The sequence below is a fragment of the Zingiber officinale genome, chromosome 9A (genome assembly GCF_018446385.1).
Source record: "Zingiber officinale cultivar Zhangliang chromosome 9A, Zo_v1.1, whole genome shotgun sequence".
Classification (NCBI taxonomy): domain Eukaryota; kingdom Viridiplantae; phylum Streptophyta; class Magnoliopsida; order Zingiberales; family Zingiberaceae; genus Zingiber; species Zingiber officinale.
Genome location: NC_056002.1, coordinates 52,672,765 through 52,683,717, shown reverse-complemented (window position 1 = coordinate 52,683,717; position 10,953 = coordinate 52,672,765). Strand labels below are relative to the sequence as shown.

General features: G+C 38.3%; 1 protein-coding gene across 1 annotated transcript; it reads left to right on the top strand.

Annotated features, from left to right (window-relative positions):
* Nucleotides 1-1,021: 1,021 nt before the first annotated feature.
* On the top strand, nucleotides 1,022-9,642 carry LOC122020243 (chaperone protein dnaJ 16-like). The gene is made up of 11 exons (XM_042578081.1): nucleotides 1,022-1,546; nucleotides 3,618-3,741; nucleotides 4,671-4,753; nucleotides 4,864-4,975; nucleotides 5,054-5,158; nucleotides 5,710-5,760; nucleotides 8,448-8,534; nucleotides 8,623-8,731; nucleotides 8,821-8,969; nucleotides 9,052-9,117; nucleotides 9,191-9,642. The coding sequence occupies exons 1-11, from the start codon at nucleotides 1,389-1,391 to the stop codon at nucleotides 9,404-9,406; spliced, it is 1,260 nt and encodes a 419-aa protein (XP_042434015.1). The 5' UTR covers nucleotides 1,022-1,388; the 3' UTR covers nucleotides 9,407-9,642.
* The last annotated feature ends 1,311 nt before the right edge of the window (nucleotides 9,643-10,953 follow it).

Here is a 10,953-nt window from a genome sequence, read left to right as displayed (position 1 = left end):
AAATTACTCAAAAAAGGATTTCTAGTGTGGAATGTGGAATGTTATTTCTATAGTTTCTAATAGAGGAAAGATAATTAAAAATGCTTTTTTAAATTTTTCTGCCACGCCATTGCCATCATTTCTTTTCATTTATCAGGCCACGTCACGTTGTTTAAAACAATCCCTTTCTCTAAATAAGAGTTTTGATCCACTGTACCGTTACTCGTATGCATTAAAATTTTTAATATTCTATAACTCAATCTCTAAATCATAAAAATAAAATCTAATTAGAATAATTAAAAACTTATAAAATAAATTAATTATCCTAGGGGCTCATGGGACGTAGATGGACAACCTATCAAAATTCAAAGCTACTCTGAATAATCCCCAAAAATTTATATTTAATTAATTAATCACCGATTGAAAGTCACTTAATCCCCATTTGGTGAGCTATCAAGGCACCGACACCGCTAACCACCTCTTAATCACCTCCTCACATTCTTCTCTTACGTGCCAAATGTTTCCCCACATTCATAGCTTCTTCTGTCATCCTTTTTCTTTTCCTTCGAGGTGGACCCAGTCGCCCTAACCGCTAGCGAAGAAGGTAAATGAACGTGTAGGAGGCGTCGCCAAGGGACCCGGTTAGTTGGGTATCCAGTGGTAAGGACCAACTTCGTCCGTCCAATTATACGACTATGAGATCTGGGTCAAATCCAAATTAATAATCCGGTGTCTGTCCACCCTAAAGCATTATTCAACCGTCACAAAAACAAAAAAAAGATTAATAGTAATCCATTATTTATTTATCTCTTCCGCGATTAATAGTCATCTGGAACCGACGGAGAATGCTGGGCAAACAAATCGTCTGTTTTTGCCGCATGTTTCAAATTTTTTTAAATAATATGTTCTTTCTATGGGAGCATTCGCACGGCAGCGTTACTTTAGGACCGTTGATCTGATAATGAACGAAGGGTAATGTGTCGTATGCTTATGATTCGTGCGGACATCTCTCTTGACGTGAGCTAGCACAGCAGCCTCGGATGGCGTGAGAGGAGAGGGATAGGTTAACAACTCCACTGTTCATGGGGAACACTTGAACGCGACCTCTCTTCCTCCCCGTCTCCCTCGCCGATATCCTCTCGCTCGATCTCCGCCTCTTCTCTTCTCCTTCTCTCGGTCTCCGGCGGAGGGACACGGGAAGGGTTCGAGGCGGCTGCGTTTGCTTCGGCATCTCCTTCTTCTCTGCGACCGGTTTCGGGGCGGGAGAGAGGTGGAGGATCGGCGTGTAGATCTGCGTTCTCCGCGCGAGATTCTCGATTCGGATGGTGAAAATGTTTTGGTTGCATCTGGCGTTGGAGTGAGATCAGGGGTGGAGAGGTTAGGTTAGGTTGGTCTTGAGGGCGAGAGAGATGCCGGGGCCGAGATTTTCCTCCGCCAAGTCGGAGAAGAAAAGGGATGCTAATAAGCAGCAGCTTCAGCAGAGGAGGGATCCGTACGAAGTGCTTGGCGTCTCCCGTAATGCAACGGAGCAGGAGATCAAGAGTGCGTATCGAAGGATGGCTCTGAAGTAAGATATCTTATTTGATATTCTTTTTTTTTGTTTTCTGATTTATGGTATTAGTAATTGAATAATGTATGATTTTGACTCGAATAATTTTGGTTTTTGATCGATATGTTTGTATCCAGGCCTTATTGTAATTGTGTTTCACACATAAATTACACACAATTGTAAAAGTTCTTGATGCCTATATCCTTTTTACTATATCCAGACTCGTAATATTGAGTGAAGGTTTCTAATAGAAATTTCAAACAATTTTAGCGGAAGTGTCTTCGTGTATCATATGCGAAGGGCATGGATTTGAGCTGACTATTTTTGCTCCAATTGAGTTCCAACCTTCATCAGATGCCGATTGAATATGATGATCAATACGTGTTGTCTAGTTCCAAATGAGGGAATTGTCTGGTTTCACTAGCCTCACATTGCATGTATTGGCGATATGATGGCCTCAGGGCCTATCTGCATTAATGGTGGCATACGATCATTCCTTTCCCCCTAAATCTGGAATCTTAATGTTCATGACGAGAAGTATACATAACAGATGATGCAAGCACTGTTGTTCACATTACCTCTATTTTGAACAATCAATTTCTGCAAGTCCCTAGTTTTGGTCTCGAAGCAGGATACCAATGAACGTTTTTCCACCGAATGATAGATAGGCTTCATCCCTTATCGATTTGGAATTGAGCCTTGAAACTTTAAAACTGCGCCAAGGATAGTTTTGGTTACAATAACACTGTGCCAAATATAAGATAATGAATAATGATTCATTGGTAAGTGCATTCAAAATTGTTACAGTCTTCTAAGTTTCTGGCACTATACTGGATGTCTTTGTTTTTGATCATTGAAAAACCGCAGCACCTTTTGAGATTTCAATATATCAGTTGGAAGTGTAAGAGGATCATTAAAGCTGACATCAATATCTTCAATGCAATAGTGCATCAGTCAGTCTTGATTGTCCTTGATTATGGCATCAGAAACTTAGCCAAAATGTATCTATTTTCTGGTTTATACTTTCCTTTCAGCACTCTCTGCTGCATTATGTCCACTTTCATAGCTTAGTGATCTTGCACTAGCTATTTAAAACTCTATGAGCAAGTTTTTTTTAAGTTGATTAACTGACTTTCACAGCCTGTTCCTCTTGTTCACTAGTCTGGTGTGGAATTAGATCTCTCCAACTTGAGGTAAATATAATTCAAACTAGTAAGTTTATTGCTTTAACTAGAACTATGTTAAGTCCAATATCCGAAGGCTGTGGTTCACTCCCATCTCTTTAATTCCCTTGTTTTAAGTCTATTCAAAATAGAATAATACTGAAGTTTGATCCAAAGATTAATTTAAATATCTGCTAGAGGTTGAATGCTCAGGACAAACACAGCTTGTTGGTGGTATGATGGAGGCTAAATGACATCTTCATCTCATTTAAAGCAGTGAAAATGTTGTTTTACCTCATTTAATTGAAAATCAAAATCGTATTACGTCATCATATGAGCTGTTTATATTGCATATCAAGCCTTGTTTGTCCCAACTATATGGAGTGGGCTACAAAAGTTGCCCCTATCATCGTCTTCAAGCCGTGTTGGCCCCAACTATTTTTTATCAGCTACATGAATGTTATCTTCTTTATGCAATAATATATCATTAATAGTATTCAATTTAATTCAATTATTTTTTTATCAGATTGAATGTCAGTTTTTTGGTTTTTTCTATCCTTACATAGATTTAACTCTTCAATCTATTGAATTTATTAGTCTTCTTGAAAAATACATATTTTTTCAACATATTTCCTCTCATTCTGTGATCTATTGGACCTATGCTTAACTTCTCTTGAACTTTAATAATTTTTTTTGGTTTATTCTTTCAATAATTCTTCACACTCATCTTAGCATTTTTTGCTTGCTATATTTACGAACTCGTTCATATGACAAATATAATTCTTATCCTTTCTAACATTGCTAGTTTAATTATCCTTTGATGCTAATGCTATTGGCACTCTAGTGTAGTCATTTTTTTTGTGCTTCATATTGCAAAGATCACAGCATAAAGAATTTCTGATTATGTGTCTTCTGTTTATTTTTAGATATCATCCTGACAAAAATGCAAATGATCCTACGGCAGCTGAAGTTTTCAAGGAAGTTACATTCTCGTACAATGTATTGTCTGATGCAGATAGAAGACATCAATATGACACATCTGGTTTTGAGGTTAGTGATACAAATTTTATGGCCTTTTTTCCTGTCATCTTTGTTTAAGTTCATTTATTAACTTCATCCAAAGACATGAGACATGTGAAGGAGTAAATGTTAAATTTGAATCATGGCAGAAAAAACGCTAAAAATGAAAGGTTTTAGGCTTAGTAGAGTAAAGACAAAATATATGAAATTTAAGTTTAGTAATATTAGACGTAATGAGATAATTGTTAAGATAAGAGATGACGAGTTGGTATTTAGATAGTTTTTGCAAAAAGATGGAAGGATTTGAGACAGATGTTTTATATGGAACACAGACAACATGGTTGAAATGGAAGACAACGTTAGATGTTATTTGTAATTGTAAAGTTCCTCTAAGAGTAAAAGGAAAGTTTTGCAAAACTGTTGTTAGATATGTTATGTTTATGGAGTTGAATGTTAGGCTATGAGTCAAGCACACTAGCAGAAGATGAGAGCTGTAGAGATGAGGATATTAAGATGGATGTGTGGATATACAAGGATGGATAAGATAAGAAATGAAAATATTAGAGAGAAAGTCGGAGTTGCGTTTATTGAGGGAAAACTCATACATTTAAGATGATATAGACATGTAGACGACCAAGAGGCTCAATTAGGCGATGTGAAACTATGACAAATGTGCAAATCAAATGAGGAAGAGGAAGATAAAAGAAGACTTAGTTAACAACAATAAAATAAGATAAAATTTATTTAAATATAAATAATGATATAGAGTCCAATGACATAGAAGGATCCATATAGCTGACCCTACCTAATGAGATAGAGCTTGGTTGTTGTATCCAAAGACATCGTTATTATTAAAAGTTGGCTGCTTCTATAATGTTGCTTATTTTTTTCTTTTATTCAGTTAATTTGCTATTGCATTTTAGCTAAAAGGAATTAAAAATGTAAAATTGTTTTCCCAGGCTATTGAATCAGATAGTCAGGAATTGGAGCTTGATCTTTCAAGTCTTGGCACCGTGAACACAATGTTTGCTGCACTTTTTAGGTAAAGCGAGCTAATTGAACTTGGTACTAATTTATATCCTGTGGCCATGTTTCTGAATCAAATATCAAAAGATTTCATTGTTACTTCTTATTTGTTGTACTGTATGTTAGTAAACTTGGAGTTCCAATCAAGACAACTGTATCTGCAACTGTATTGGAGGAAGCACTTAATGGCTTGGTATCTGTCCTTCCACTTCCATTGGGGCAGTCAATTTCAAGAAAGGTAATGGCATTTTCTCTTGCTTTTTCACAAGGCTTTTTCTGCAAATCTTTTTAGAAGTTATTTTCTGTAATCGCACAGGTAGAAAAACAGGCAGCTCACTTTTATTCAGTGGAAATAACAGAGAGGGAAGCTAGGATGGGAGTCGTTTGTCGAGTTCATTCATCTGCAAAGAGCAAATTCAAGGTTGTTTCAAAATCTTATACTGCATTGTGATAGAATGTTTGATATATTATTTAATACCTATTTGTTATGTTTATATAAATATTTACTGGACTCTTCCAGTATATATAGTTCCTTCCTGTATATTACTAAATATCTATTAGAGTGGATATAACCAATTGACATGCTAATTGAGCTTATACTTCTTCAGTTTGAGGCTTCTACAACTGGACATTATTTAACTGTCTAATTCCTTTGAAGAAAAAATGTTTAGTCTAAGCTAGCATGCAGCATCTTATATTTTTTTTCCTAATCGAACAGCCTGGTCTACCAATTGGCTAGTCATTATCTGAACTAGTTATCAAGAACTAATTCTAACAATTGGATTGTTAACATAACATTGATTAAAAACTACTGTCTCGACAGTACAGCTTGCTGCATAGTTGTTGCAGCTCTGGATTCACTCGTCTCCAACGACATAAATGCACTGATAATCTTTTATATCTTCATCAATTCCTTGTTAGCATTAGGTACATGGTCTGAACAACTTCCCTAATTTTGTTTTTGATGTGCAGTTGTTGTACTTTGAGCAAGAAGAAAATGGTGGATTAAGTCTTGCATTACAAGTAGGTGTCATATGTTTATGAATTCAATATCAATTGACTAATGCCTTCACAGCTTTTCTTCTGTTTGCATTTAGATTTGACTGTGCATGTATAATGAATTGATATTGTTCAAAATGCTACTTCTGAGCTAGATGTTATTTGAAACATTTTCTGCTTATTTCCAAAGTCTTTTTAATAATCTGATGTTATTGATGGTTTCATATGGCACTTTGATCAAACACTGAATAAGTCTATTGCACCTTATATTTATCTTTGGTCATTTTATTTATTCTTTTAGTTTTGTTGTATTATTAATCTGTTTTTAAAAGGTACCATTCATCTCAAAAATTGTTGCATACACACGCACGCACACACAATTTTAGTTCGACAAGTAATTTATAAATTAGCAGTGAAAAACAGATGATAGATGTCAACTTTTACATGGCAGCAAAGGAGTTTTTCGGTTCTAATCACATTTGCTTCCAGAATATGTCTTCAGTTAAGTTGAAATAGTAAAGTGGTGGTTCAATCCATTTCCTAACAACTCTAGCTTTAGAGATGAGCCTCAACTTTAATATATAAAACCAACATAACAAAGTTGTTGGGACCAAATATGTAGCTAGAGGAGGGGGAGGGGGGTGAATAACTTGGCACGATCCTCGTGCTCTTCGTTGCTTGTTTCTTCAAAGATATGCAGCGGAAATACTAGAAACAATACATACAACGCTAACACAACGGACTTACTTGGTATCCACCTTAAGAAGAGGTGACTAATCCAAGGATCCACACACTCACGCACCCTCCACTATAAAAACACTCCTTCTCGGTAACTACCGAAGGCGGAGAAGCCTTACAACCTCACAATACAACAATGAGAAAGAAAGAAGCAAAAATACAAATGAATCTTACAAGATTACAATGAAAACCCTAGCTTCTTCTTCTTCTTGTTGCAACTCGCCTCTTGACTTGGATGAACCTCCAAGAACCTTCAAGAACTGGCGGTGAGGAAGAAAAATCGCTGTGGAGAAGCTGTCGTGATCGCCTATGGAGAAGAGAGGAAGAAGTGCGCAGAAAAACGCTCGCCAACGGCTTTATCCTGCGCCAACGGTCAGAACCCGATCGATTGGATTGCTCTCAATCGATCGGGGAGGCTTTGGATCGATCGGTTGATCGATCCAGGGCTTATCGTGCGAAATCGCACCTCCCAATCGATCGGCTGATCGATTGGGAGGCTTTCTGTTTGCGCGACACTTCTCCCCAATCGATTCACTGATCGATTGGGAGGAGGCTTGTCGCGGGGACTCTCCCAATCAATCGATCGATCGATTGGGCATGAGCCAATCGATCGGCTGATCGATTCAGCTCTTGTTTTTGCTCAAAAACAAGTCCAAAGTCCCCTAAACCAACATCCGGTCAACCATGACCTGTTGGTACATCATGCCTAGCATCCGGTCACCCTTTGCTAGGACTCCCTCACCAAGTGTCCGGTCAATCCTTTTGACCCACTTGGACTTTTCTCCTCGTGCCAAGTGTCCGGTCATCCTTGACCCACTTGGACTTATGTTCACCAGGTGTCCGATCAACCTTGATCCACCTGGATTTCCTGAGCCTGACTTCACTCACCAGGACTTTCCATACTGCCTAGCTTCACTCACTAGGTCTTTCACCTAACTTCACTCACTAGGGTTTTCCTTCTGCCTGACTTCACTCACCAGGACTTTCAGTCTGCTTAACCTCTGAGTTAGGACTTTCACCTGGCTTCACTCATCAGGACTTTCCATGCTGCCTAGCTTCACTCACTAGGTCTTTAACCTGGCTTCACTCACCAGGATTTTTCAGTCAAGTATCCAGTCAACCTTGACCTACTTTACTCTCTTTCACAATCTATCCACATGAACAATTGCACCTGCAATCTCCATGTCTTGTCTCCATGTATTGTCAAACATCGAAACCCAAACATCAAAACTTGAGCTTGACCCAATTCAAGCTCAGTCAACCAGGTCAACCTTGACCTAGGGAATATTGTACCAACAAAAGTATGTCTCGTATATTTGTATAGCTTAGCAGTAATTTTATTGGCAGGGATTCCTCCTGAAATTATCAAAGATAAAATGCAAAAATTGCCAATTATTCAGATGAAACTATCTGGTCATATGGTTCATGCAAGATAAAATAATATCAATTATCTTGAATATGTAAATTGTCTTATCTTGGTTTCCTTCATTTTGCCGTCTATCAACAGTAATATGATTAGTTATCTTATCTTTTTCTATTAATATATGGTATCCATCGTAACATTTTTCATTATAACCTAATTATTCCGTCCACATTCTTTAATGACAATTCTGATTCCAACAGTCTTAAGTTTGAGTGTGTCAATTCTTGAGTTTCCCATGTAGAGAATGTTCCATTAAGCGTCTAGTTGATTTTGTTGAAAAATATAGCTATGAGGCCCTCAAACACTCACATTTGGTTGAAAGGCAAGTTATGAACCTAATAGCTCGACAACATCTTCCAAGGTACTACCTACTGAACTAATTGGCACCCTCTAGCGTCAAGTAGGTATCGTACTAATTACTTGACATTTGAATTGTTTATGTGAAATTTCCATTGTTTGCATATTATAATAGCCTTCGATTATATGTTTTACCGTGTCACCGAATCCATATAGCTTGTCATGTACCCATCTGACTTCCATACTGGTGCAGGAAGACAGCACCAAAACTGGAAAGGTTACTTCTGCCGGAATGTTCTTCCTTAATTTTCCTGTATATCGGTTTGATCAAGTTAATTCGGTAAGGTTAACTATTCTAAACTCATTTGAAGAAGCATTTCTGAAACCAAATATTGTTTTACTAACACTATTGTGTTTTTCGCCTCCAGCTAGCATCTGCCAAAGATCCAAATGCTGCATTCTTCAAGAAACTCGATGGGTTTCAAGCTTGCGAAGTAAATGAACTGAAAGCAGGCACCCATGTATTTGCCGTCTACGGTAAATCAGTCGTTGCATGATTGTTCTATTCTTTGAATGACCTTAGCAAATGTTATCTAACTTTGTTTCTGTCGCATGAAAATCTGAAGGTGATAATTTCTTTAAAAGTGTAAACTACACGCTTGAAGTTATGTGCACAGAAGAGTTCTCAGCGGAAAAGATAAAACTCCGTGATGTTGAGGCAAGGATATTAGCAAAACGTGCCGAACTGTCTAAGTTTGAGACGGAGTATAGAGAGGTTTGTCCCGTGCCTTTCCATGGTTCTATTTTGTACATGTTTGTGTTGGTCATTGATTCATGAATTCATGCGAGATGAACAGGTTTTGGCACGATTCACTGAGATGACCAACCGATATACTCAGGAAATGCAAGAAGTAAGTTCTATAGTTCGATATCCTTCGTCCAGCCACTGCAAAGTTCTTAATGCTTATCGTTATTCTATCCAACCAGATAGTAGAGCTTCAAGGCTTCAAGGAAGATGTTGTTCATGCCTCCTACACCACCACCCCACCTCTAAAGCGACACTCGAGTAGCCTCAAGATGAGCAGTTCCTTCAAGGCGTCTGAAAGCGACGAAGAGTCCCAAACGAAAGAGGAAGAAAAGTCGAAGGATCCAACACGAAAGAAAAAATGGTTCAAACTTCACTTGAAGGTGGACAGAAGAAAGCCTTGCTGATCGCATCGTGTGATCTCTAGTCGGTTCACAATTTGCGCTATCATTCCGACCATCAATACATCAACAATGTTCTAATTCTTCAAGAACTTTTCTTCCCTTAGTCATTAATTCGATCGTGCAGCGCCTTTCGAGGTACTCTTCTTCCATGGCAATGCTATGTGTATATATATATATATTAGATGTCAATGTACCATGAATGCGTATTTTTCTCATAATGAGTTTGTCAATTCTCTTTATAAGTACCCTCTTAATTCGCTGTGCATCGTCACTCGTCGGCGTGACCCTTTCAATGATTAAATCAGCACCAGGCTAAGAGGCGGAGCTCGTGGGTACGCAAAAGAAGACAACTCGAGAGAGAAGAATAGCCTTCATGAAAATGACACTTTTTTTATTTATCATCTCTTGACCTTATATAACCGAAGATGGAGGAGATCCACTTGGACTGACATACGAGCCACGTAGACCGACACACGAGCCAGGACCCGACTAGCTGAGCGGAATCGGACACCTGGTATGGCCAGGTGTCACTTGCAGACTGTCTCGCCATGGGTGGTTTTGAGCCATAGGGTACGATAGTCGTGATTGTCAGAAACTATCAGACGTTGAATCGAAGAAGAAGATCAGCTCGGCAAGGATTTCTTTGCATAAGAAAGTCGTTGTGCAGGAGTGTACTCAATTAAGAGAGCTAGTCAGGCGGGGTCCAAGGACGGCGTCTGGCCCGCATGGAGTAATGTAGCTTCTCAGCCAGACGAACTCCCAGGATACATCAATATCAATAATTATGAGCGTCAAATGATAACGTTTAAAAATTATAAAGTATTATGACTTTATTTTATATTAAAAAATTATTTGTTATAGTAACATTTTTTAATCATTTAATATGTTATCGTTATAATCAGGATCAATTACTTGTAATAATGTATTGCCTTTTGTAATATTAAAGTTTTATTTTTCTAGCCCAAGTGAGGGAATCTAGTTGGCGAAAATAATTACACAAAATATTTTAATCCTTCGAAAAAAAAACAATAAATTTTTTTTCGACTTCTATTTTCATTTTTTTAACATATTTTTAATGGTCGAAAAAATAGTTTGCGTGTTTAACGTGCCTTTTCGTCGAACTCTCCCAGGGAGGCAGGATCTCCTGAAAAATTTTTTATGGTGCAAGGGATGTGCCATTCATATTTACGGTCAGATCGTGACCGTGATCCGATCGCAAATGGTTGCGATCCCTTTCTGGGTTCACCGTCCCCACCAGGTTATAGTTTTTGTTCGGAACGGACGGTCGGAGGCCGTCCGGAGGACACCCTCGCTCGACGCCCAGTAACCTGCCCACTTATCCACCACCGGAGGCCTCCGGTAGTCCGCTCCGAATAAAAACTATAACCTGATGAGGACGGTGAACCCAGGAAGGGATTGCAACAATGTGCGGTCGGATCGCGACCATGATCCGATCACAAATATGAGTGACACATCCCCTGAACCATAAAAAAGTGATCCAGAAGATCTGTGTTCCTCCCAGGAACACCACAAATGGGAATAGTTTATCT

Coding starts and splice junctions, on each gene's coding strand:
- LOC122020243 (XM_042578081.1), top strand. CDS start 1,389: ATGCCGGGGCCGAGATTTTCCTCCGCCAAGTCGGAGAAGAAAAGGGAT. Junction 4,754..4,863: donor ATGTTTGCTGCACTTTTTAG/GTAAAGCGAGCT, acceptor ACTGTATGTTAG/TAAACTTGGAGTTCCAATCA. Junction 8,535..8,622: donor GGTTTGATCAAGTTAATTCG/GTAAGGTTAACT, acceptor TTTCGCCTCCAG/CTAGCATCTGCCAAAGATCC.